Genomic DNA, 26400 nt, shown 5'->3' with positions numbered 1-26400 from the left:
GGTTGCATCGGGGAGCGGGCACATTGCTGTTTTGGTGTCGATGACTGGCGTTGATGGCGTCGCGCAAGGGAAGCGCTTCTATTCTCCGACGCTACTGGACTTTGATACACGTACGAGATGAACGGGCACGATGGTAGCAATGCATCGTTGTGACAGGGGCTCATAGGGAGCTTGGAGTAATCACTCAACTCAACTATAACATGGCACCCGGCCGGGTATAAAAGGTCCTCGGTCTTCCTCGACGCCTGGGTGACCAAGGACCCTCCTTATGCAGCCAGACTTGTGCCCTGGGTCTCGCCCTTTTTTGCAACCGTGTGACGGCCGCGCCTCGCCCTTGTCAACTGACAAGAAGCTTTTGTAACTTGACATGCGTCGACGACTGACGACGACGCGATGTAGCTAATCGATCGAGCACGCGCAGATCGTCGCCGACGATGGCAGCCGAGAAGTGTCACAATGCCGTCAAGCACCCGAGAGTCAAAGTCATCCTTGTTCTGTTACCCACCGCGCACGGAGTGCGAGATGCAACAATTGGCATTCACCATGTTTTGTCACCGAATCATCGCAAGGCCTCGTCTCGAGTATATAATAGCCATTGATTGACCGCAGTCGTGTCTCAATCTGTGTGTGCTTTTTTCATTTTATTTTTTCGTTCCCCCCATCCACATGCCAACACCACGGCATCGCCGTCCCGAGTCCTCGACTCGTGCGTCGTACCGGTACGTAGGTGTCATCTCAACGCTGCTGACTCATCACCTCTTTCACCACCAGCGTCCCGAAATCTCCGCAGCAGAAACCATCACGAACAGACTCCTTTTTCAAGGCCATTGCGGCCCCCCAAAATGGAAATCCACCTCTCTCCTCGCCTGTGATTCCCCTCCTCTCGTCTCCCCCCATGCCGCCTGGCACACCGTCGTTTCCCCCCCTCTCTCAGTGTTTCCACCAAAAATGCAGCGTCTGGTAGCGGCCCGGATCGGGGCACGTGCTGCCCTTGGCCCGCGGCGTGGCCCGTCGTCGTCGCCGCCCTCGCCCAAGACACCTTCGAGGCCGCTACGGACGGCCGCCGAGACGCTGCCGTCGTCGCCCATACGCGTGCTCCGCGCGGTCGAGCAGGTCCGGCGATGGAGGAAGCCGCTCATGGTCAACTACCGCAGCGTTGGACTGGTCCCCACCATGGGAGCCCTCCACCGGGGTCACCTCGCCTTGATCCGGGCCGCGGCCAGGGAGAACCACCACGTCGTGGTGAGCATCTACGTCAACCCGGCCCAGTTCGGCGTCACGGAGGATCTGTCGTCGTACCCGGTGACGTGGGAGACGGACGCCGCCGCGCTGGCCGAGCTCGACCGCGAACTGGCCGACGACGGGGCCAACCTCGGGCGCATATCCGCCGTCTTCGCGCCCACCACCCCGGAGATGTACCCGTCCGGGTTCCCGGGCCAGGCCGTCGACAGCAAGGGCAGCTTCGTCACCATCACGCCCGTGGCCGAGGTCCTCGAGGGCGCCAGCCGGCCCACCTTCTTCCGGGGCGTCGCCACCGTCTGCATGAAGCTCTTCAACATCGTGCAGCCGGAGCGCGTCTACTTTGGCCAGAAGGACGTCCAGCAGACGCTTGTCATCCGACGCATGGTCAGGGACCTCATGGTGCCGACGGAGGTGGTCGTCTGCCCGACCGAGCGCGAGGCCGACGGCCTGGCCATGGCCTCGCGCAACGCCTACCTCGGCACGCGCCGTCGCGCCGTCGCCACCGTGCTCAACGCCGCTCTGCGGGCTGCCGAGGGCGCCTACCGCGGCGGGCGCACCGATCGCGCTGCCATCCTCGGCGCTGCCGAGGCCCTCTGCGCCGCCGTGCTCAGGGCGCAGATGGACATGGGGCCGAGCGAGCGGGCTCGGTTCGAGGTCGACTACCTGTCCCTCGCTGATCCCGACTCCTTGCAGGAGATTGGGGCTGTCGATCCGGCAACCGGTGCTGTTTTGAGCGGCGCCGTGAAAATGTTGCCTGTGGAGGAGCCGCGCGAGGGCGAGCATCTGGGCCATGGCGGCGGCCCTGCGGTCAGGCTGATTGACAATATCATTCTGCCGCCCAGGTCGACCTGAGGTCTCTTGAGGGCCTCTTTGGGCCGCGCGGGCGGGCGGCTCGGCGGCTGTAGCGGTTTGAGTTGCTGCCGTTGCTGTACATTTATAAAGGGGCGCACGACTCCGCGCCATCCGCCTCGACTCGTTTTGGCAACTACGTGTTTGGGTGCTTTACGCGGGGACGAGGTCGTCAAGGCGGAGCCACGGCATGCAAAAGCGTCCACGTTGATCTTCATGCGCATAGACTTCTTTCCTGCTCGTGAGAGTATATACAGATTCGTGTTTTACAAATGTGCCCGCTGGTGCAGCTTCTTCTTCCTGCGCCGCACATCCCTCGTGTGCGCCTCCTGCTCCTCGACGCTGAGCCGGCTGGGGACCTTGTTCTTACCGTGCTTGTCGCCGTCGACGGCATCGGCGAATAGCTTGGCTCCCAACTGGTCCGTCAACCTCAGCACGCGCACGCTGACCGTGGCCCCGTCGCGTCGGTTCTTGCCTTCTCGCCGTGAACTGGCAATCTTTTCGGTAAAGTCCCAGAGCTTGCCTGCAGCAACGAGGGCGCCCGTCTCGGCGTCCCGCGACGGCCGCCATTCCGAATCTAGCTGCATTCTGGGCGGGATCTTGGGGTCTTTGGACTTGACCACGTGAATGATTTGATCTTGCTCGAAGCGGGTGTACGAGTTCTTGAGCGTCTCCTTGTTCACGGCTTCAAAATACGACAAATCTCCTTGGTGGTACAGCGTTTTACCCAACTGTTCATGGTCAGTGCAAATGTAGGGCAGACGTGCCAATTTCCAGCCATGCACTTACTAGCTGAGCGCTGTTCTGTGCCTTGTTTTGCTCAACCCAGATGTCTCCGTTGCTCCCGAGTGGTGGGGACAAGCCCATGAGGGAGACTGCCGCGAGCCAGCTGGCTTCTATGAACGGCCAAATCAGGAAACAATAGAAATCGTAGTTCTCGCGGCCTGCCTTGCGTTCCTCCGCGGACAGCCCGATCGTGGTGACACTGCCGCCCTCATCACGGTCGAGTCGAACGATATGGTCGGCCTCGAGGCCACGCAGGGTATTATCCAAATTCGTGACTAGGCCATCCGGTCCGAAAATAAACTCGCCGCGGAACAGCGAAGACAAGAAGAACACTTGATCCTTCAGTTCTGCGTATGAAATGTCTTGCATGGCCGGCCCGCCGCCGCGCTTGACGTGCATGTACATTGCCGCACTGACCAAGGCCTCGTAGATGAACAAATGAATCGTCATGTTTCGGTAGAAGGACAATTGGAAACGGTCAACCGCATAGAAGGTCGGCTCAGCTAAGCCGTTGACAACGCCGACGAGGTCCTTACCGAGCACGTCCAAACCACGGTTGATAATATCAGACGTGGGCGCATTTCCAAAGTGAGCGACACGCCCTCCCTTGGCGCGAATCCGGGCAGTGAGCCACTCGACGCGGCGGATCAACTCTTGTAGGCCAACGCCACGGCCACGCAGAGTAAGAAGAACGGTGCCAATAAGAGCTGTTGGCATGACGACGGACACGGCATTGATGTCACTCAGCACCTTGTAACCCATGGTCCGCAGAATCTTTTCACGGGCGGCCCTCACATCAGGGTTGTGATGGTCCGTGTCCAGGCCGGGGGGGATCGAAGAAAGGCGAGACAACTGCTCGTCAACAAACTTGCGCAGGCTCCATGGCTCGTGAAACCTGACGTCAACCCTGCCAAGCTTCAACGAAAGAACAGACGAGCCGCCCGAGACGAAATCTGCCAGGTTCTCCTTCTTTTTTGGCACTCCGAGCAACTCGGTGACATAGCCTTCGGTTTCAATAACTTTGTCGTACTGAGTACTGACGGGACAGACAATTGCGTCGTCAACTCGCCCGGACAAAATGCTGTCGAGAATGAAGCTAAGAATGCCAAATTTTGGCGGCAACAGCTTCCCGGTGCGAGAGCGGCCCCCTTCGATAAAACATTCGAAGTTGTAGCCCTCTTGGAGCAAGGTGTCGATGTAGCTCTGCACCAACGTGGTGTATAAAGCATCATCACCAAATGATCGTCTGATCCACATGGCACCCGCATGCTGCAGGAAGCTGCCGACAAGCGGGAAGTTGAGATTATCCCCGGCAACGACAATGGGTAATGTTAAGCCGAGGCGATAGCAAATGAGTTGCAGCGAAACGTAATCGACGTGAGATCGGTGGCTGGGTAGGAAGACGATGCTCTGTTTCTTCTTGGCGGCGACTTCGGCGACCCTCCGTAGACGCAAGACTTCCTCGCTGGACACGTGAATCCCTTGGTGATAGGCTCTAGTCAGAAGCTGGGTAACCATATAATAGGCTCCGCGAATGAATGTCTTGCTCTCCATTTTGCAGATCATGTCATCAGTCATCTTGTCTGCAACCTCCTGGAGCCCATTCTCCAGAGCGTTTCGCCTCTGGGCACACTTGACGCCAAAGTCTTTGTCTTGCTTGTTAATCAGTCCTTCCTGAACTTCGACGGCGACCCTGTCCTTGGCGAGCTTTGTGATGCGTTCCTGAAGCAGTGGTGCTGACAGAACCATGGACTTCATATTCTCCGAAAAGCCGGAATAAAAGACCGGTTGACCGATGACATTATCATATGCTCGCCAGCCCTGGCCCGAAACGTACAGCGACACTTCTCGGAGGAACCTACAGTACAGGACAAGGACAATCGGTCAGCTTTGTGCTTCAGCCCACGCCGCTTTCTTGAGATATGTCGGGGGCGTTACTGTAAAGGCTCAGCACGGAACGAGGCGAACTGGTTCATCAGTGCCTCCTCCTTGCCCTCATGGCCGCCCTCCGGCGCAACGTAACCACTGGGCTGCAGGGTTATCTCATCACCAAGAATCTGTAAATCAGGCGCGGAGCTGCTGCCCGCTTCGGGGGGGTCGTCGCTGGATGGCATGTTTCTACCGGCGATGGGGTGGCGCGAGATGGTTGAAGCGAACACTTGGAGATTATGCTAGTGATCGTTGGGATTACCATCAAGCAGAAAGCTTAAGCAGTACGACATGCCAACGAAAGTCGATACTTTTAGGATCGAGTTGAGATTCTAGACAGCCCACGAGCGGGCGGCCGGGGAAATATTGTGGGGGAAAATGGCCGATCGATTGATGTCAGCGACCAGCCGAGGGAGCGGCCAACATGTGAAGTCATTCATCCATCCGTCAACAAAAACTCGGGTGACAAGTCGCCGCCAATGACCGCCGCCTGACACCGGCCGAGACGCCTGCGGCGAGGCACTGCTGGCCCTGTAAACTCAAAGTTGTCCGCTGCTGCAGCCTGCAGGTGCGTACTAAGTAGGTACTAGTTACTTACGCGCCGGCCGGCGCATGTGGGGCTGCCCAGACACTGAAAAGAACTTGAAGGCGAGCCCAGAAAGTGTTCAGCCAGATAACTTGTCTGCATGGTCACACCTCGCCACCTCGCAACCCTCGACAACCTCCCGTCAGTACACGAGTCTATAGCCGTTGTCACGAGCCGGCTCATATGGCGACTTCAACGCCCCAAGCCCAGCAGCTGATCAAGGATCTGCTTGCCAGAGCCCACTCTCCCGATAGCGTCAACCGCATCTACAGTGAGAAAATCCAGCACCGTACTCTGCACCTTCGGCCATCTTCCCCCTCGCCAGCCGCACTCAATGCTCGAACGGCGCGAAGAAGGATTCGGGACCAAAAGAAGGCAAGGAGAAAGACCCGTCCGAGGCCTCTCTCGTCCCGAGAGCGCAGGAACCTGGGGCTTTACGATATCCCCAAGGATGGCCAGAAATACAGCATATATGAACCGCTCTACGAACTATGGCAAGGCTATGCAAGGGAAGTCCTGGGACAAGACATATTCCGCGGTGGCCCTGAAGCAGCGGCCAAGCTGGCCAGCGCAGAACTTCACGGGGCACTTACCGAGGTCGTCAGAAGCCGATGTACGGGACGTGTTGGCCTGAAGGGCATCATTGTTCGCGATCGCAAGTTCGTTGTGGAGATAATTACGGAAAAGAAGGGCATCAAGGTTATTCCCAAAGAAGGAACGACTTTTCGCATCGAGATCAAGCCCGAGACAGCTGATGCGACCACTGCCTCGAAGCCCTTTGTGTTTGAAGTCCTGGGCGACCAACTCATGCTTCGCTCCGCGGACCGCGCCAACCGAAAATTTAAACAACACTTTCTTCCCGATCTTTGATGACGATCTGATGGTATTGATCCATTCTTTGATCTTGGGGGTCGACATCTTGGCCAGAAGCCTATACTGAAACCGTCGACAACAATTCATCCAAGGATTCGCTTTCACAGCATTCTTTGCGACAAAGACTTCGACTCGAGTAGCTCAAGTAGTTCAAGTAGTCCGACTTTTCGAACTCTTCTCCCGCCTCACATCACAGATTCATCAAGAAATAACACTACGCACTGCGAAGCAGTGTCGAGTCACAACTTGGACATGGCAAATGATTTCATCAAAGGCTCCTCATTCAGGGATTCGGCATGTTTTTGTGTCATCAATCGTACAACCGACGGGCTTGTACTCTTACAAACTTGTCCTACAACACGGGTGCGATTAGGAAATGAGGAACTACCGGGTCTATGCGCGGCTTCTATATAGCTGCATAACCTGACTTGACCGGTAGAATGACGTACTCGGAATGGTCACGAAACATGGACATGGCGCCTAGTGTTGCTCTCCAGTCCTATATATTATCAATCGGCAAAAAGTATATACTCCAGACGTACCGCGTGCCCGATTAGACCTGAACACCCATGACTTCGGTCTGAGTTCAACTTTTGGCGTGGCGATCAAGCCCTCGGTCGGGGATATGGGAGGTAAAACCTGGTTCGCTAGCCATGCGAAAGCCTTGTCAAAGACGAATACAGTACCGGAGTTAAGAGAAAAGGCAAATCCTTTACCGGAGTGTTCGGTATTGTATGAGTTAGCTTACTACTTGGGTCGCTGATGGGCCGCTCTCAAGTTTCAATCCCTTAGCTCGTCCTCGCGTGAGTCACGCGAGTGTACAGAAACCCAAAAACGCGAGTATGGACGGCAAGGAAAGGCTCGATGTCCAGTCAAGAACGGACAGCGAGCTAGCATTATGGCGTGGCAATCTGGCCTCGAAGCAAACGGTTTCAATCCTTCCTTCTAAATCACGAAACCTGTCCAGAGGAAAACGAAGCACGGAGCACTCTGGTATTACTCCGTACTCTGGCAGGGGTCAGATTGTCAAGGTTGGGTCGGTATGACGGTCGAGCCGACGCTTACTATACATGTCAATCCGGAACCACAAAGGAAGGGAAGGCGCCAATGTCCTGGGCATGACAGAGAAGGGTAGGAGTTCAGTAGATGATTATTAGGGGTCGAGGATTCCAACTGTGCAATGCGAGAAAGTACATACATTTGCCTGGCACCACCACCTACGAGGTTTTGGTGTGTAGCAGATTCGAGACTCTGCAGACGATGCGGAACAAATGGGACCGGCGTGGGGTCAACGGCCGATGGTGTGAGCAGGGGACACCTGGCCGGCGGCCGAAGACACCTGTACACCTGTGCAGCAAGGCAGCTTACTTAAATACTTCAAGACATTTCACATCAACTGAGCAAGGGCAGGGCAGACGAAGGGGAAGTGGAATGTCGACCGGCAGAAACGTCGAGTGCCTCCAAACTAGCAGTGCGATAAATTCCGAGGCACACCTTTTCTTGGGATCAACTTTTATCTCCACTCACATTTACATGACAGTGTCTGTGTGGAAGTTTTTATCTTGAACGGTGTCACGTGCATCCGCGTCAGCCCTTGACGCGGCCGCTTCCACGCGTATCCCCAACCACGGGCAAGACGGATAGCCTTGCCGAACTGACAGCTACAAAATCCCGACTTCGCCACAAAATGACATCAGCTGTCATTGCAGACTCGGACGTAGATGAGTCAGACGCAGCTTCTTCCCCCGAGAGCATCACAGAGGCAGTCCTTTTACCGAATTCATCACCCACGACGACGACGCACCCATCCGGTTCAACGGACCCGACCTTCTTCAAGAATATCTACAACGAGCATCGGGACGCGGCTAATCAACATGTAACGCATCGCATCAAAGAAAGCGGTGAAGTCATGGACGTCTCATCATTCGACATTGGCTTCCAGGAGACCAGGGGAACAGTCATACACAACAAGAGCCTGTGGGACGTCCCTAGCAGCCCGGACTTTCCACAGCCCAGGCCATCCAAGAAGCAAGACGGCTCGTTGAATCCCAGGACTAAAATCACAAGGGGCCTGCGACGACAGCTAGACGACATAGGATACGTCAGCCAGGAGGATGAGCTGCCCGAGACGACCGCACAAAGCAGGAAGAAGAGGCGGGTCGGACGACATAGAGGCTCAGACGACTTGGTTTCGACGGCGCCCGTCAGCGATCCGTCCCTTATGGTGGCGCCTACAGCATTGGCAAGTCAAAAGGAGCGGCATGCATCTGTTCACGGCGGCGCGTTGAACCCCGCGACGAAACCTCTGGAGCAGCGCTGTGTGAACGCCATGTCCAGTGGGACCGCAACTAATCTAAATACGCCGAGGTCAAACGACGTGGAGTTGCTCGAGGCGTCCCCTGGCATCAGAAACCCAAAGCCTACTCGGGGGGCTACGACGCGGGATTGTTCGCCTCCTGGCCCCGTGCTTATCCCGGTCTCGGAAAATCAAGGTGGTGCAGCAAAGGGAACAGACGGGGAAAAGTTGGTGGTTATTTCAGATGATGAGAATGAACAGGGGGTGGCTTACGCGCCTGGTGGGGCTAAACAGGATAACGGCTTGGCTCTCGAAGAGATGCCGAGGCCGACGGAGAAAAGGAAACAGAGGGGTCGTCCCCGAAAAAAGGATACGGCTGCAGCGAAGGAAGATGAAGGGGGAAAGGATCTTGAAGCAAATGTTAAAAGGAAACGTGGAAGACCGAAAAAAACAGCGGCGGTACTCAAACCCGATAATGACGACGAGGTACAAGAAGAGACTGCGTCGGCCATCCCTGCATCTGTCCAGACAAAGCCGACTATAAAACAGCAACCAGATTCAAAGGTGGAACAGATTAAGCACTTGGGACCAGATGTCGCTGAGACGGAGAGCCACGCGGCAGCCAAACCGGCGACGAAAGGAACACCGGAGACGGAGACAGAAAGGTCTACGTCGGAGACGAAAGTTGACATAAGCACTTGCGCCGTGGAAAAAACGGCGGGAAGAACACCATCGACGCCAGCGGGGGCTTCAGGACGCCCATTGTATCGTATTGGATTGAGCAAGAATACGAGAATCGCGCCGTTATTGAAAGTCATCCGCAAATGAGGCAAAGGGGTGTGTGTCGTTGACTGTCTTTTCACGATTTGAACTGTGGTTATGGGATATGATGAGTATGAAATATGCATAGGACAAGCACCCTAGAGGGAAGAATCCCGGAAGCTTGACGAAGCAATGAGTTGTCATTACAGATGCTGAGCGTGACAACGTAAGGTTGTCAGCCATGCTCGATGCTGACTTGGTGGCCAGATCGCAAGTTCGCTTCCATTAATACACCGTGGCGAATTTGTAGCAAGTTAATACCAAGTATGGAGTAGGTGTGCCAAGAGATTCTACAAGACAGCGTAATGATCCAGACGCTGGGCCAGCACACGATAATTTTTAGCTGGCTGGTAAGAGCTCGTGTGTCTTCATGAACAGGGCAACCCGCACAAGTGCTTAAGCGAGGCCCAAAGCGTTCAAAGCACAGTCAGTCAAGTCACCCTTGGACAACAAACCACTGACACGGTTGCGTGTGGCCGGGCAGAAATCAGCTATGGCGTCATGACAGAACCACACGACTTGTAATAACCATGACCGCAAAAGACGCAACAGACAACAGACGGTGATTGCAGACATGCGTTGCCTAGAAGCTGGAATGTTCAAGTGTTCTCCACGTTAGGATTCAGCCCTCACTAAGCGGTGGCGGTTAAAGCTCGGACGGCCTCGTTCTGGCTTAGCGTCGCCTGCCTCGCAGCTTCCAGCCACTCAGAGGACATGGGGACCAGCCACTTGCGCCTGCTTCTGTTTGGCCCGCCATTGCGCCGTCACTCCCTCCGGGGGTGGGTGGTGGAGGGGGGAGGTTGTTTGTCTGAGGGCCTTGCCTTGCCTGGCCTTTCTGGAGGCGACCCCGGGAGGCGAGTGGCTGCACCTCGACTTGACTAGTCCGTTCTGCAATTTTGCCTTTTGCCAAACCTCAGGTTTTTCCCGCCTTGGCCTCACAGCTCAACTAGCTTTCCACCAAACTTCCACCTCACGCTTTATATGCCAAACGCGACCTCTCCATCGGCCCTCTACGAGTATTTTTTTTTTTTTTTGCATTGCTAAGTCGCTCCGAAAGCATCTTTTGCATCTACTGTTCTCGCCTGTACAGCCAGCATTGCACCGACACTCATCCATTCGCCCTTGTTGACCTTCCGTCCACCACAAAACCCGGACGAAAAGAAGCCTTTGGCGAAGCGCGACACTCTAGCACAACATAACACGATCCTGTGTGAGGAACAACATGGCGTCCAATCTTCCTTCCAGCTTTGCCTCGGCTGCAGCTGGCCAGAATGCGAATCGGGATGCGAGGGGCGGCAGAGGAGATGGAAGGGGAGCTGCTGCGGGCGACTGGTGAGTGTGGTATTTCCTCGTTGTTGCTCTCTTCGCCACCAATATCCGCGCACATTCCGTGCTTGATATTGATGTGGTGACGACACGGTTTGGATTTTCCCTTGGAGATGCTTTCGTGCGGCAATGGCACCAGGTGAATTTTTTTTTTCCGTCACCACGCACCGCGCCTCAGATTCATGGGCATGGGCATGGGCATGGGCATGAGCATGAGCATGGGCACGTGTGGCCAGTGCGGATGCCGCCTGGTGCCCAGCTTCTATCCCGTGTCTCTTTTGCAATCGACTGGAAGTTGCAGGCGTCATCAAGTTTGCGCGACTACCGCTAACCACTCTGTCTAGGTCGCGCAGAGACGGTCGATCTGCTAATGGCACCCTCACTCTCCGGCGCTCCTCAACTACTCCCATCGCCCAAGCTTCACAACCAGTTCCCCCGGCCGACCACGCCGTTCAGCAACCAATCTCGGTTGATACAACCCCAGCGCTGCCCCCGAGCTATGAGGTCGGCCCTGCACGATACACCAGGGGCGATCTGTTGGGCATGTTTCGGTCGCAAAAGCCAGGTGATGATCCGTCGCGCCTCTTCATACCAGGATGGGACCCGACACATGTCAATGGTGGCAATGCCAGGGGCTGGGGGAAAACCAACGACACTCATGTTCCACAGGAACCCGGCGCCTGCTGGGATCATGACGGGCATACTGCCCCCATGGGCTTGCACGAATTCTCGACGGAGGAGAAGGAGGTAGGTTTCCCGACCCGACTCCATTAGGCCACCCGTGCCTACTTTCACGGCGGGCTAACGCCATTCTCTCTGATGCAGGCCTTTTCTACCGAGATCAACTCGCCTCTGAAACCTCCTACGCAAAACAAAGAGGGCCATCAGGGAAACGCCAACGGCCGGAAATCCTCAGTTTCCCTGGGTTCCGGAGGCACGTTTGGCGTCATTTCTCCCTCGTCCGCTACAAGACCGGGAACACGACGACGCGAGACTATTGAGTCGAACCCTTTCAGCGGTGCCCTTGCTTCGCCGACAGCATCCAGTAGGTTCTCTCGGGACGATCTTTCGCCCTGGACGCAACGAAAGAGCATTGATTTGCGAGAGTCTGAACCAGATGACGGTGAAGTTGACGCAGCCGCGCGGGAGCCCACCGCCAAGCTGCCCTTCGCCAACTTTGTACGTCCAAACCCCGCCGGCAGTGCTGGAATGGCATCCATGTGGCCTTCGAACCCGACGACCCCTGCTGGGGGCGGTTTTGGCAACTTTGCCATGCCGTCTTCATCCGTGGTTGGCGACAGGAGGGCTGGCGGCGCTGCGGCCGGTGCCAGTGGCAGCCGATTGGCTCATCTGATTCCAAAGGATACTTCGGAAAACAATGTTGCCAAATCTGTCGACGTCCAAAATCCGCCATCCCAGCACTCTTGGCGAACGCGTCCTCGCACTGACACTGACCCATTTGGCGACGACGAATTGTCTGGAAGCGCCGTCCTGGGTGGCGCACAAGATACCGGCTCTGTTGGACACTCGAATGTCAGTCTCATCGGTGTTCTTGGCACCCCTGTGAAAGGTTCAACGGGCGACTTCGGTATGTCGGGGCTCAATCTCGGACTGCAACCTGGGCAAGAGGGGCCGGCCAGTCCGTCAGAGACCAATCCGTATCGCAGCCCCCCTGCGGAGCGTCACGAACACGATGAAACGGATGCCAGCGTTGGTGAACAAGCCCTCGCACCAGGCCATAGCGAACCACCAGCCAACTTTGGGTCCATATCCAGGGGATTCGGTGCGCCTAATTTTGAAGGTAGTGACCGCAGTCAGACATCGAGCGTCGGTGCCAAAGGTTATCCGCTGGGAGGTTTGTCAGGGTGGCCAGCCCCGGCCGGGCCATCTACAGGCACGCCAGATAGAGAACGGCCCAACTTGAGCAATGCATTTGGCAGCTCTTTGTTCAGTCCCGTTGGAGACATGCAGTCGCCTGCTTTGTCCAACTTGAGCAACGTGTTTGGAGGCCCTGGTGCTGGTCTTGGCGCCGCGAGCGTCGCCCGTGGAAGCAAACTCGGGTCCCTCTTCCCTACAGCAATGCAGACCCAAATGCAAGGCCATGACCAGGAGCATGGCATGAACGACGCATTGCAGGGCCACCCCCTAGGCGCCATTGGCCGGAGCAATTTGCCCGGCCCAGCACCGGGGGATATCGAAAGCCCCATGCGACCCAACAGGGGCGTCTTCGAGGACATGTTCCCATCAAGCGACAATGGCAGGTCTCATCCTGGTTTCGGTGCTCCTGACAATGCCCAACAGGCCGGGGTCGGAGCATCTCAGTCGTTCACGCCAGTTACCGGTGGAATTCCCTTCGGTGGTGCCCAAGGAAATGCAGACCCTTCTGGAAGTCAAACGAGACAGATGGTTATGCCTGATAGAATGAGGTGGGTATATCTTGATCCTCAAGGACACATGCAAGGGCCTTTTACCGGACTAGAGATGAACGACTGGTACAAAGCCAACTTCTTCACGCCTGATCTTCGGGTCAAGAAGATTGAGGATTCGGATTTCGAACCCCTTGGTCAGCTGATACGCCGCATTGGCAATTCACGTGAACCATTCTTGGTGCCTCAAATTGGTATCCCACATGGCCCAGCTCCTCCAGGAGGCCCATTCAACCCAACGACTGGTGGTGGTGTTATCCCACCACTGAGTGGAGTGTTCCCCAGTTTTGGTAGAACCCTCACTGCAGAGGAGCAGAATAATCTCGAACGAAGAAAGCAGGAGGAGCAGTACATGATGGCCCAGCAACGAGAGTATATGATGCGTCAACAGACCATGCCCAAGTTCCCAATGCCAGGGCCCGGGCTCCAACATCACTCCAGCGCCCATAGTCTGCAAAGCCAGCCAAGCTTCGGCAGCATGACATCGCCCATTGGTGTTCCTCCCCAGCAGCAGCAGCCCATCGGAGCCGTCGCTCCGCAGCACGGCTCTTTTACCGATACTCAAACCGGGGTCCAGGTCGCCGGTAGAGGTGGCCTGGGGAACGGGGACCCCTTCAGAGTAGACGAGTTGGTCGGCCTATCTGTGGCCGAGCGTGAGGTTCTTGCAACTATGCGTGGTCCTGGTGAGGAGGCAACGGACGATCAGCAGCAGGGTGCAGACACGGGATTTAGGAGGGGGCTCCCTGACACCGAGCAACTTCCCGAGGACCAGGAAGGCTTTCGTGGTAGGCTGAAGGAATTCGAGGCGCTACGTGCAGAGCGTGACGCAGAGCGGTTGGCGGATTTGGCAAGCGAGAACGAAACTGGTTTTGCTGTGGACGCTACCCGTGATGCTTCTGCTGCTCATCAGCATTCTTCACGGAGCGTCAAAGGGAAGAAGAAGATTTCCGAGGATGAGGCCTTGTCGCTCACCCAACAGGTGCAGAAGGCACAGGCTGCTGCCGCAGCAAGTGCTCAGCCAGCAGAGCTTGGCATGCCGATGCCATTCCCTCCTCCTTCATCTGCTACGCCTCTCCCCGCACCGACAGCTCAGCGAGCACGATCCAATCTACCTGAGCAATATAGCCGATCTCAAAACGGTACGCCGGATGCAGCTCAACCTCCACCCCTGGCTCCCTGGGCCAAGGAGCCAGGTCAAGAGGGGACAAAAGGACCCAGCTTGAAGGAGATTCAAGAGGCTGAGGCTCGCAAGGCCGCCAAGGCCGAAGAAGCAGCCGCCGCCCTCCGCAAAGCTGCAACGGAGCAGGAGACTGCCTTGGTGCGAGAAAAGGAAAAGCAGGCCGCCGCCGCCGCCGCCGCCGCGGGCCTTCCTGCCACAAGCACCTGGGGGCACGGCTCTCCGGTCTCTGCTTCTAGCCCGTGGATCAAGCCGGGGACCAGCAAGGGAACGTCTTCCGGAGCCACGACGTCTAGCTCCGCCAGTAGTAAGAAGACATTGGCCGAAATTCAGCGTGAGGAGGAGTTCCGCAAACAGAAGGCAAGGGATGTAAACAGCCACGCCGCAATTCCAGCGAATGCTTCCAAGAGCTATGCCAACCTCGCGGGCAAGCCTAATCCATTACCCCCTCCAGGCATGCCCCAGGCTGCAAGCCCATCCGTTGCCGGTTGGGCAACCGTTGGCGCCGGCGGCAAGGTCAAGGTACCGACTGGACCAGCTGTTGCCCAAGTTTCACGGTCTTTGAGCGCATCCAGCGTCAAGGCACAAGCTTCAACGCCCGGGAGACCTGCCAGCAAAACAGCTTCGACTGTTGGCAATGTGGTCAACAAGGCTGAGCCCGCCAACGTAGCAATGGAAGAGTTCAGCAAATGGACCCTGAGAGAACTCTCCAGGGGGGGGCTCACGTGTGATGGTAAGTCCCAATGCACTGCCAGTGCAGCGAAGGCCTCGGGCTAACTTTGTTATCGGCAGTCACTTCGTTCCAAGCCGACTTGAACATGTTTCCTCTGGACTCTAGCATAATCGCAGATGCCGTCTACGCCAGCTCTACCACAATGGATGGCAACCGCTTCGCCGCCGAGTATGTGCGGCGTAAAAAGCTGGCCGAGAAAGGTGTCGTGGAGAAACAGTCGCCCGGAGAAGCTGCGAAAACCGCCGCCGCCGGAGGTGGATGGAGCGAAGTTGCAAAGCGAAGTGGCGGCGCTCAGCCCAAGGATGCCGACGCCGGAATCCAAGGCGCCGGCTTTAAGGTAGTTCCAAGCCGAAAGAAGGGCAAGAAATAGAGCCAATCGCCCTTCCACAACTTGAAGGAACGCCGAGCCTAGGATGGAAACCGTGATTGGAGCTTGCAGTGGTGCGTCTGAATGCAAAACCGCCGCTGTTGCACCTTGTTTGGAGATGACTGTTCTGGACTAAGGATGCGTGGTTTTTTGATGATGGCACGGGAGAAGAGCAAATGTCTCAAGGTATGATGGCATCGATGAGGATATGTCACAGCGTGTAACAGGAGCCATCTGTCCAAGTTACGGTAGCTTTGAAGTATCCGCCATATGTGCAGAAAACATTGGCAAACTGGCATGGCAAATACTCCCAAATTCAAATAGCGTCTTGCATCGAAAGCCTTGGATGATGCAGTCCGAATCTTGACTATCAAGGGTCCCATGCGTTCAGACTGACATGTCGGGCAAATTTCGAAAGGAGAGAAAAGTTAAATAAAAATAAAAGCTAGTGTTCAAGGCGCACAATGTGTCGTTCCTGTTAGCTTTCGATTTCATCCATCTCTCCTGGATTCCCTCGAGACAATTCTGCACGCCCAGTGATGTTTTGCCCTCGAGAAGCCTCCCGTGTATTGTTTGCTTTTAAATTCCAACCCCCCTCCGCAATCTCTGGCCCCCCTGTCCTCCTCCTTCCAACTTCGCCTTGCCCTCTCATGAGCTTCCGTTTACTTGGACACCTTCAAACCTTCCATCAGGCCTTCCAGCGTGTTCCAGCCTTCTGATCCCTGCCAATTCTCTTTCCCGCGGCTCATGACGCTGCGAATCGCGCTGCGAGCTGTTGCTCTCCACTTGCCGCCGACTGCTTCGACATGGTGGCCCCAGCTCTCCAAAATGGAGACAAGCTCATCCGTTCGCTTGACCACCTCTGTCCATCCCTTGAGATCTATTGTCCAGTCTGCCGGGCCCGCGGCCACCTCACCTGGCAGGAGGCCGCTGCCAGACGATCCCACGGCTGCTCTCCACGCCCGCTCAGAGGCATCAATGGCGCCGGCGTAGTCCCTTCGCCAGGTGCGAAGACGGGAAACAAGGGACCACAGCTCGGCGCGCTGTGTGATGAGCGGCACAACCTCTTCTTCCAGGAGGCGCGTGACTAGGCGCTCCATGGACCCTCTTGGCGGCTCGTAGATGCCTGTTCCGGCAGGCTTTTCCCTGGAGATGACTGCGTCCTGGAGGAGGGCGGCGAGGACGTCCGCGTCGATGGCGTCCTCGGTCTTGCGGACGCGCAGCATGTGCGTCAAGGCGAGGACCATGTCTGGGACGCGGGGAGGCTGGATTCGAGCAGCCAGCGTGAGGACATTGTCCCAGATGCGCCAGTTGTCGTGGGCTATGGACGCGCCCTTCTTGTAGGCGGCCAGGGATTTCGACAGCAACGCGGCTGGGTCGCGCGACTTGTCTCGTGGGTCCTCGAGGAGACCGCCCTCTTCGTCATCGGCGCGGGTGACGGTTCTGGCTTGACTGCTTCGGGCCCGGGTTTCCTTCTTGTTGGCAGCGGCGGTCACCTCGCAGGACAGACTCCACAGGGCACTGCCCAGGTTGCTCCACGTTCTCGCGTCTTCGCCGCCTGCTACATCGTTGGCACTTCCGATGGAGCGGCTGTATGCCTCCGCGGCGTCGTCAAACTGTCCCAGACGGAGGTTGATATCGCCGAGCCGACCCCAGAGGTCGGGGCTGAGTCGGTTGACCGAGGTGGCTAGCCTGTAGGCCTCCCGCGCCTTTGTCATGTCTTTCTGTGCGAGGTAGTACTCTCCGAGAGACTTTTGGGCCCTGGCATATCGCTGTTTCGAGATTGTCCACGCCTGCTCGTAGTGCTTTGGGTTGTTGTCCAGATCTCCTAGTATGCACCAAAGCCTGGGGGCATTGGGTGGCGAAGGGCTCCGTTCGGGGCCTTCAAAGCTGGTCGGTTTGAGACGGATGACGTCTTCAACGTCTTGGTCATCTGGATCAGATGTTGCAGAAGCGTCTTGGCCTGTGGGATGGAACAGTCTCCAGCGGACAATGGACTTGGCCTTTTCTTCGCCGCCGGCACCGCGGCCATCCTCGTCCTCGGAGGCGGCGGCGCTGGCATGACACAAGGCAACTTCTGCCCAAAGACGCAAGCGCTTGAATATTTCGAGGGCGGAAGTGAGAGAACCAACTCCGGCCCACGCGTATGCTAGCTCCGACTCGAGGTGCCATCGGAGTGGTGTGGAGAGGGCATCGATGTATCGGAGGCGAACATGGGCGGGAGCTGATTCAGTTGCTTTAGGGGCCGGTAAGAAGGACGTAGGGACCTGGGTTATGGGTGGCGGAATGGCACTTTCGTGGCCGGGAGCAGTGATTTGAATCGCCGGCACCTCGCTCTCAGTTTCTGCATCGTCAGACTTTTTGGTCGGCTCGGTGTCGGCATTCATGTCTGTGAGAAGCTGATCTGCCACAGCCTGTAGCTGCAGCACACCGCGCTCTACTGTCCTGCTGCGGTGGACTTCAATCCGTGACCGTACGAGAAGCGCCTGTGTATAGATCTGCCAGTTGGTAGATTTGTCGGCCAGAACTCGAACAGCATAGGGGAGGATCTCTTGTGACGTCAGAGCATCGACGGGCGAAAAGGCATCTTTCAGAGTTGCCTCTGTGAGAAGTATGATTTGATCAAGGGAGGCAAGCTGAGGTTGGTTATCCGGAGACATGTCCATCAAGGAGGGTGGTAATGCCTCGTCTGCGGTTTCATTCTTGCCATCAGGGGCTGAAAATTGTATTTCCTCCAAAAGGGTGTCGTCGTTGAGCTTCAGCGCATCCGGCTTTGCCTCGTCCTCATCAACACATCCATCGTCGTCAGTTAGATGCTGGTCAGCGCTGCTACGGGCAAAAACAACCAGCTGACTGACACCTTTCTCCTGGAATTTAGTTCGCTTGCCAAGCGCACCGGACAAGGCGTACTTGAGCCCCGTAGTCCGTGTGGCCTCTTTGAGAGCCGCCATGGCCTTTTCATGGCGTCCAAGAAGAATATAGTTGTTGGCAGCTTCAACGAAAAAAAAGGCCTTGTCTCGGGGATGCCATGATTCGGTCTGAGACGACACTTCATTGCCGGCGATTTGAACACGGACAGTGTCCATGTCAGACAATATTCTGGAAGCCAAGGTAGGAACCTCGCTCCATTTCGAGCTCTTGGTCAAGGTTGACCCCGGGCCGAGACTTGGCTGGGTAAGCAGCTTGTAATGCCAGATGTTGATGCGAAGTCTCATCCACGGCAGACTATAGGTGACAGGGCTGCTTTCCACATCTTGGGGAGGAGGATACACCGTGATGACGGACTCGCTAGCCAGGACCGAGCTGAAAACGTATCTAGCCAAGGTGAAGAGCTCGAGATGAGGAACATGGCTGTAGGGAGACACGCCATCAACCTCAAGATGAGCCAAACAGGTTTTATGCAACTGCGTCGGAGCGGCGGATCGGCCTGTAGCAGCAGATGACGCCGCAGTCCAGGCCTTGCCAAATCTCGACTGGATCAATGAAAGCTTGTCTGCAGGCACCACAGGCCCGGTAACATTGGCTTGGAGAAAGATATCAAGAGCAGCCCGACCGACAAGGAGGCTCTCGGGAAAGGAAAGGCCAGATATATCGACGGCAGGGAGCGAGCCCGTAGCTTGGGCTACATGAGCTTGGATCAAAAGAGCGGCGGGCTGGCCCTCGGCCAGGAGGGAGAGATTCGTGGCGGCATCGCTGTGCGAGGACGAGGCTGATGGTTTCCAGGCCGCAGGCTCCGGATTCTGCGCCGCCATCATTCGTCTTGGCCCCCTCGTCTTCGTCCAAGCTGGAGCCTCGCTCGTCAAACTCAAGGGACTATGGTCTAGGGGCGCAGAAGACGCCTTGACTGGTCAAGGTTTGCGCGCGGCCGGAGTTTCTTTTCTGGTTGGCGAAGTAGCTGAGGTCTTGTTGGAGCTGGAGGAGGACGGGAGACGCATCGTCGGATGAAGATTTTTGCACAGTCATGGCACAAGGTGTTTACGCAGCCAAGGGTCTGCTTTGACAAATTACGGTGTGGATTTTTTTTTAAAAGAAGCTATAATGATTACCGCAACAACAATTATGGGTAAGCAAAAGAGGTTTTACCCTTTTCCGTAGACTGATTTATGGCGTACTTGGCCTCGTCTCGCTGCTTGAATCTTGTGATGCAATGGCCGCACCTACAAATTTTGTACATCCGATGGTGGGGGCGGGGCTCAGTTTTGGAATTCTCACTTGGAGGGGCAAGTACCAAGGTGACGAACCGAGAGCACCTGCGTGGCTGTGCCCAAGGTACCTAGGTACTTCCGGTATGCATTCTGCATCGAAGGAAGGAACAAAAAAAAAAGGAGCCGCCGACGAGGGAGGGCATGGGCTGGGCTGCCGTTACAGAGGGAGGCCTGTCCTGCGCATTTTACTCGTGCATTCTGGCCGTATCCCGTTGCCACACCACACCGCGTTTCCTCCCTCAGCACTCAGGCAGGCAAGACGATCAAGTTGGATTTTGGAGGTTTTCTCGGATTGTTGCGTTGTGTTGCGCTGCGCTGCGCTGCGCTCCCGAGACTGCACGCCGCAGCAAGTTCATGGTTGGTATGCCGACACGCCTTAAAAACAAGGGAAAAACAGTCATCCTTGCTTGGCTCCATCCTCGTACATACGCACGCCTGCATGCAGCGCCACGCAACGGATCCCCGGTCGAGAGAAGATTGTACAGTGCGAATGGCCAGACCGCCAACTTCTGACGTCATGGTGCTGACCACGTTGTCGTCGGTTCCGTGGCCAAAATTTGTATCGTTCTGGAGTCGTGGCCGTGGACGTTGGAAGACGACAATGGACAAGATGGAACATTCACCCTCGCAACATCGAACGCTCCAGTTGGCCAGTTCTACTTGGCTTTGTTCACTGCCACGCTATCGTCACCATCCTCAGCCGGGCCCGCATGCCTTTTTGCCTCTCCGTCTTGAGTCTTGACCCTTGGAAGCCTTGGGTGGCGTTTGAAAAATTAACCTTGCCCGCGCCGGTGCCTCGTGCAACTCCGTTTTGCAGGACGCGCCACACTCTGGTGTCTCCGTTTCGATCCATTCGCGGACAAGCCCTTTCTTTACACCAGTTGTTGCGCGCCATGGAGAAGGACAAAGCCGCCCCATCATGTCATGACCCTCATCATGAAACAAGTTTTTTTTTCTCACGTCGACGACGAAATGGGCTGAATCTGTAGCTGTTAAAATGGCGCGGCTAGCGCTTGGATCCAATAGAGTTCCTTGCCAGTTTCTGAGCCACGAGACTGTACGCACATCCCTCGACAGGCGTACGGGAGCTGAATTTGCCAGAGCCACAAGCGGCCTGCTCATTCCGCCCAAGAAGAAGAAGAAATACGCCGTCGCTGGAATCCAAATGTGACATGCAGAACAACGAGCTCCGGGGATCTTGGGGAGTTAAAATGGGGGGAGGTAAACATGGACAATGTCTATCCAGGAACGAGGCGCGAGAACAGTGAATTGTAAGGGATCCGCGTCATGGCTGCAGGCCGTCTCGGTTGGATAAGCTAGCTCTCCCATTCGACCCTGTTGTGTGTCTTGGAAGGTTCGGTAGCTTCCATGCAGGCATGATCATACTTGATCAGATCTCGGCGAGTCCATCACTGACAGCGTCTTTCTCCGGCCGGGGTAGTGGCCCACGTCCTGGCACATATACTACTCGATAGGCAACCCAGTTTGAGCGAGGACCCCAATGTGAATGTATTATTGTGTATGATGGCAATGATCCGGTCACCAAGTGGGAGACTCAGATATGTACAGCCTGGCGGAGTGCCTAGGCAGGTACACCTAGCTACTCGGTACTTAGGTAAGTACTTAAGTAGGTATTTGGCAACTTACCTCGGTCTGGGGCTTTATTAATCTTTAGCCTCCCTGCCCCACGGCTGCGCCGCTGTTGCACCTGCCCATCACTCGTTCGCAGCCCCCCGGAAAGCTGCTGGCTGCGCCGCGAACAGGCAAGCAGCCCCAGCTACTCCGTACTCTATACTCTGTACGGAGTACTCCGTACTCAATTACGTACTGAAAAGTACCCAGGTACTCGATGCAATAGACAGTGCGGCAGGAACAGCGAAAAACCCCGCCAAGCCTAGTCCGGCCCTAGTGTTGTGCCGCCACGCTGGGAGTGCAGAGTAATGAGTACCTGGCTCCGCTGCGCTCTTTTTAGCGTCTTGAGGTACTGATGTCCGTCGAAAGTCCCACTATTTAGGCCCAGGGCTTGACTCAGGTCTCTCGAGACCGGTCTCAATTTTCTAGCCATTGTCTGTTTGCCCAGTGCTTGTGCTTGCTGTACGCTACTATTATTGTCCGGTGGCATTGCCTTTGTTATAGTTACGCACGGACCAATGGCTTTACACAGTGCGAGACACGGCCATGGCATGTACCTCATATCTTTGGCGCTTAGGCGTCTATAATTATGCATTTGGTTATTCATGGTTATATCTGACAACAAGTCAGATTTCAAAAGTTCCATTTTACCGTGGGCATACATTGTATCGAATAAGGGCGAAGATTCTCATGCAATTGACCACTACAGCATACAGAAAGAGGTTAAGCACCTTGTAGTATCTAGCTCGCCTGAGATAAAAAGGTTCATTCATCAAGAAGCTGCTAGTAGGCGACAAGCTCCCTTTCAGGAAGAGCTGATAAGAGCGGCACATGACGAGACACAGTTCCAGGCTAAAGCTTCCTTGAATAGTGCAGGCCCTGAGTTTTTCTACGCTGGCCGCCCTGCTCATCGACCCCCGTACGTTATTTTTTACCCTACAGTCAACTCGACGAGCCGAACAACCAGGGCGTCGTCCCATTGACAGGCTATATTCATTACTCGGAGATCAAGAGGCAGCGCCGCAAATATATTCGGCGTCAAAATAGATCTCGCAGCGCTCCAGACTGTAAATTTTGGGATAGATTATCGCGCATAACGCCGTCAAAATGGTCTCAAGACCCATATCTATTCTGCATATTACTCTCGATTGCGCAGCGACAAAGCCGAAGTAAACGCTGGCACCCCAAGCATCTAGAATCACCGTATAGGGTATGCCATCTATGCAATAACTTCGTTGTTCCGATTTACTAATTCAACAAGGCATGTCTTCTGGTGACGAACGAGTCCGACTGCAGATTCATACATCTGTTTGAACTCTCCGTTGTGTCGGAACACCTCAAAATGTTCGAAAGGCCGGACTTGGCGAGGACTCCTACGATTTGGCCGACCATTGAATGCATTAGCATTCCCTTCGAGCCTTATTTCAATTTTCAGTCACGCATCCTAGCTGCATTCGGAGACCAACCAGAAGGATCTCGTTCTGGTGGTACTACTAAACTAGCCACCAATAAACGTGGCCACAGCCCAGAAGTTGATGAAAGACTCAGCAAGAGGCCAATGGTTGAACATAACACTGTCACGATATGAGATTCATTGTCAACGTCAACTAAGCTTGTTTTGCAAAATTGTTATTGTTCGTTGTTGTGCTGCAGCCTCTATCTGCAGCCCTTTGCTTAATACTAAAAAACTCCCTCTTGTCCGAATTCAACTTTCGGCCAAGTTTAGTTAGAATAGCTGAGACTATGACATCCAGCTATTACACCAAGCTCTGCGACTTCAGTCTACAGAGGCATTATCCGACAAATACATTGTGTCTTATTGCTCGTATCTAGGATTGAATACTGTACATGGAAGTAGTGGAGGCCATGGCATTTGTAGTCTATTATTTTGATGAAGATCGACTAAAACGTTAAATACTTGCTGTTTTGTGCGTATTCTACCTGTTGTGAAATCCAATAGTGATCCCAGAGTGGCGAAAGTGACCTTCTGCACTCTCACGTCGCTCTCCAACCTGGTAAACACACCAGCGTAAAAAGGTATCAAACGGCTGAGTATGAATAGTTCTGTCAGTAACCGCGAAGTCATCAGCTATAACCTTATTTGGAGTTGCTCTAAAAAACCGAGCCATGACTGCATCATGCTCGCGGGGCGTTGGCCGCCGTGCCATCTTTATGTGCACAGCAATCACCACCAGGCGGGGACCCCACTGTGCCTGGCAGTAGCGTAAAAGCCATGATACAACGCAAACAATAGATAATGCGGTACATAACTCGGACAGTAGAAACACGGTACAAGCCACAAACGCCACAAAGTGAAACAGTGCACGCGGACAATAATTTCGGTCTCGACAGTACGTACTTCCAAAGATTCCGGAAACTGTATTGCTTGCAGATCCACTCCGTCGTCTTGGAATGGTCAACACCGAACAGGCAGGCTTCTTGTCATTGTTGACCGGTCTCTTGTTCTTTCTTGTTGCGACTTGCTAAACGTGAGTCTCACTGCCCATGCTTGACTTGGACCTTGGTAAATGATACCTTGCCTCCGGATATATACCTTGATATCCTGAACCCTCCCCCCCCCCATGCTCTCTCCAGCCTCACCTCAGTTTTCCTGTTTCCTTTCCCTCTTTCCTCTTTTCTTTTCTCGAATCCCTCCCCTCTCATCCGTGCACTCCTCCTTGCTTTTCTTTCCCTTCTCCCTGGTCTTCCTCCTCATCACACCACACATCTCTCTTGATTGAGCAGAGACGGGAAACGGGGAGTGTCTCCAGCATCATCTGCTTAGACTTCTGGCGTCTGACATCTTTCCGCCACTGCAAAAGATTTTATCCCCGACCATCGGTGGGCTCTCTCGGTCGGTCCCCGTGCGATTGACGCTTCATTTGTGCTCCAACACCGTGAAAAGCCTCGCGCCGAACAGGATCTTCCAACTCCCAGTTTCGAGTTCAACCCCGCCCATCATGGCGACCAGCGACGAGGAGAAGGGCTCCAAAATAGGGGTCCCCGGATCTCCAGAGGTTGGCGACCTCGCCGGCGATTATGTCGGCGATAATGCCGATGGTCTGCACCGTCGTCTCAATAACCGTCAGATCCAACTCGTGGCCATTGGCGGTTCCATTGGTACTGCGCTCTTCGTCAGTATCGGTTCCGGTCTAGCAAAGGGCGGTCCCGGCAGCTTGTTTATTGCCTTCACGCTCTATCCTTTGGTCCTCGCTTGTGTGAACAATTCCGTGGCTGAAATGACGGTCCTGATGCCTGTTTCTGGTGGCTTTATCCGCTTGGCTGGCCACTGGGTTGATGATGCCCTTGGTTTCATGACTGGTTGGAATTTCTTCATCTACGAGGCTCTCTTGATTCCCTTTGAGATTACCGCCCTGAATCTTGTCTTGTCCTTCTGGAACGAACAAGTCACAAAACCAGGACCTACTGCTGGCATCTGTCTTGCCGTCATTATTTGCTATGCGTAAGATTTCTGCTCCAATTGGGCGTAGACAGAGGAAGGGAATTTGACGCTGTTGTGTCGCTGCCGTCATGGCGCGCGCACAACTCGCTGTATAATCCTCTCTCGCCTATGCTCCTTTCCTTGCCCAGTTTCTGAGAGGTTGCATGCTAAACATTGCTCCATTTGGATTCTAGTTCATTAAATATTCTCGCCGTTCGTGCCTATGGAGAGGCCGAGTTTTGGCTTTCCGGAGGCAAGGTCATTCTCCTCTTTATGCTCTTCATGTTTACATTCGTGACGATGCTCGGTGGCAACCCGTCCCACGACCGCTACGGGTTCCGAAACTGGAAGGATCCTGGCGCATTCGCCGAGTATCACACTACGGGCGCTTTGGGCCGCTTCGAAGGCTTTCTCGGTGCCCTCTGGAGCGCTGCGTTTGCCGTCGTCGGTCCGGAATACGTCTCGATGGTTGCCGCCGAGGCCAAGCGCCCTCGAATCTACATCAGAACAGCGTTCAAAACAATTTACTGGCGATTTGGTCTCTTCTTCCTTGGGAGTGCCCTGTGTGTCGGCATTGTTGTGCCCTGGACTGATCCGACCCTCCAGGCCGTCATGAGGGGTGAGGCGGACGGCACCAGTGCTGCTGCCTCGCCATATGTCATCGCCATGAAGAATATGGGAATTGAAGTTCTGCCTCATATTGTGAACGCCCTCATGTTCACGTCCATCTTCTCCGCCGGAAACACGTACACCTACTGCGCAACTCGATCTCTTTACGGTCTGGCCCTAGAGGGTCGTGCGCCGGCGTTTCTGCGGAAGTGCTGGAGTAACGGTGTCCCAATCTACTGCTTCTGCGTGGTTATGTGCTTTCCTTTTCTCTCCTTCCTTCAGGTCGGCAACGGCTCGAGGAAGGTCGTCGGGTGGCTCGTCGATCTCATCACTGCTGGTGGTATCATCGATTACCTGACCATGTCCGTCACTTTTCTCTTCTACTACCGCGCTTGCAAGGTGCAGGGAATCGACCGCAGGACGATGCCATATTACGGGAGGTTCCAGCCGTACTGTGCCTACATTGCTCTCATCGTGCAAACTCTGGTGGTCATTTTCTACGGATACACGGCTTTCGCTCCGTGGAGTGTTGAAAGTTTCTTCAGAAACTACACGATGCAAATTCTGGCTCCCATTCTCTTCTTTGGTTGGAAGATTATCAAGCGTACACGCTTCGTCAAGCCGCATGAGGCTGACTTGTTGTGGGAGCGGCCAACGATTGATCGCTACGAGGCCAGCTTTTTGCACGAGCCTGTGGGTTTCTGGACTGAAATGGGTCGTCTTGTGGGCATCAACAGAAAGAGGAAACCGCACCAAGGAGATGAATAGGTCTTTCTTCTCTCAATGGTTGGTTGCGCATGGTTCCGGCTTCATGTGATGACATGGTTTGAAGCCTTTTTTTTTTTGTGCATAGACTCTGTCTTGGCGCGTTGTCGACATTACCTCGGTCCGTATGAGACCAAAGTGTGATGTGCGCAGAAGACGCATGTTGTCACACGTTTAGACTACGGCTGATAGAAATGGCTGGCTTTCCCGATGCTATTGCCCTGATGGGTTTGGGAAGTTCATACTATATACCCCGACAAGATGACGAAATGAAAAATCTACGACCACAGTGCTTGTTTGTCCTTTGCGATCTTCGTCGGGGAGCCGGCTATGTC

The 26400-nt window shown here is 55.1% G+C and overlaps 7 protein-coding genes across 7 annotated transcripts; 5 read left to right on the top strand and 2 right to left on the bottom strand.

The window, feature by feature from the left end:
• Positions 1-948: 948 nt before the first annotated feature.
• Positions 949-2094, top strand: MAM_03038 (panthotenate synthetase; the record flags this gene model as incomplete). Its single annotated transcript, XM_040821837.1, has 1 exon — positions 949-2094. One exon carries the CDS (start codon positions 949-951, stop codon positions 2092-2094), a length of 1146 nt encoding a protein of 381 aa, XP_040680406.1.
• A 263-nt stretch (positions 2095-2357) lies between these two features.
• Positions 2358-4991, bottom strand: MAM_03037 (Phospholipid/glycerol acyltransferase; the record flags this gene model as incomplete). Its single annotated transcript, XM_040821836.1, has 3 exons — positions 2358-2822; positions 2881-4735; positions 4816-4991. 3 exons carry the CDS (start codon positions 4989-4991, stop codon positions 2358-2360), a joined length of 2496 nt encoding a protein of 831 aa, XP_040680405.1.
• Positions 4992-5575: 584 nt separating this feature from the next.
• MAM_03036 (Ribonuclease P/MRP, p29 subunit) lies at positions 5576-6262 on the top strand (the record flags this gene model as incomplete). The annotated part of the gene is made up of 1 exon (XM_040821835.1): positions 5576-6262. One exon carries the CDS (start codon positions 5576-5578, stop codon positions 6260-6262), a length of 687 nt encoding a protein of 228 aa, XP_040680404.1.
• Positions 6263-7952: 1690 nt separating this feature from the next.
• MAM_03035 (AT hook, DNA-binding motif protein) lies at positions 7953-9389 on the top strand (the record flags this gene model as incomplete). The annotated part of the gene is made up of 1 exon (XM_040821834.1): positions 7953-9389. One exon carries the CDS (start codon positions 7953-7955, stop codon positions 9387-9389), a length of 1437 nt encoding a protein of 478 aa, XP_040680403.1.
• A 1216-nt stretch (positions 9390-10605) lies between these two features.
• Positions 10606-15415, top strand: MAM_03034 (GYF domain protein; the record flags this gene model as incomplete). The annotated part of the gene is made up of 4 exons (XM_040821833.1): positions 10606-10715; positions 11054-11456; positions 11535-15045; positions 15162-15415. 4 exons carry the CDS (start codon positions 10606-10608, stop codon positions 15413-15415), a joined length of 4278 nt encoding a protein of 1425 aa, XP_040680402.1.
• Positions 15416-16074: 659 nt separating this feature from the next.
• On the bottom strand, positions 16075-19164 carry MAM_03033 (TPR domain-containing protein; the record flags this gene model as incomplete). Its single annotated transcript, XM_040821832.1, has 1 exon — positions 16075-19164. The coding sequence occupies one exon, from the start codon at positions 19162-19164 to the stop codon at positions 16075-16077; it is 3090 nt and encodes a 1029-aa protein (XP_040680401.1).
• Positions 19165-24209: 5045 nt separating this feature from the next.
• MAM_03032 (Amino acid/polyamine transporter I) lies at positions 24210-26068 on the top strand (the record flags this gene model as incomplete). Its single annotated transcript, XM_040821831.1, has 2 exons — positions 24210-24712; positions 24886-26068. 2 exons carry the CDS (start codon positions 24210-24212, stop codon positions 26066-26068), a joined length of 1686 nt encoding a protein of 561 aa, XP_040680400.1.
• Between the last annotated feature and the right edge of the window lie 332 nt (positions 26069-26400).

This window comes from Metarhizium album (assembly GCF_000804445.1).
Source record: "Metarhizium album ARSEF 1941 chromosome Unknown scaffold_5, whole genome shotgun sequence".
NCBI classification, from domain to species: Eukaryota; Fungi; Ascomycota; class Sordariomycetes; order Hypocreales; family Clavicipitaceae; genus Metarhizium; species Metarhizium album.
Note: the sequence above shows the minus strand (reverse complement) of the source record. Positions and strands in the feature narration are given on the sequence as shown.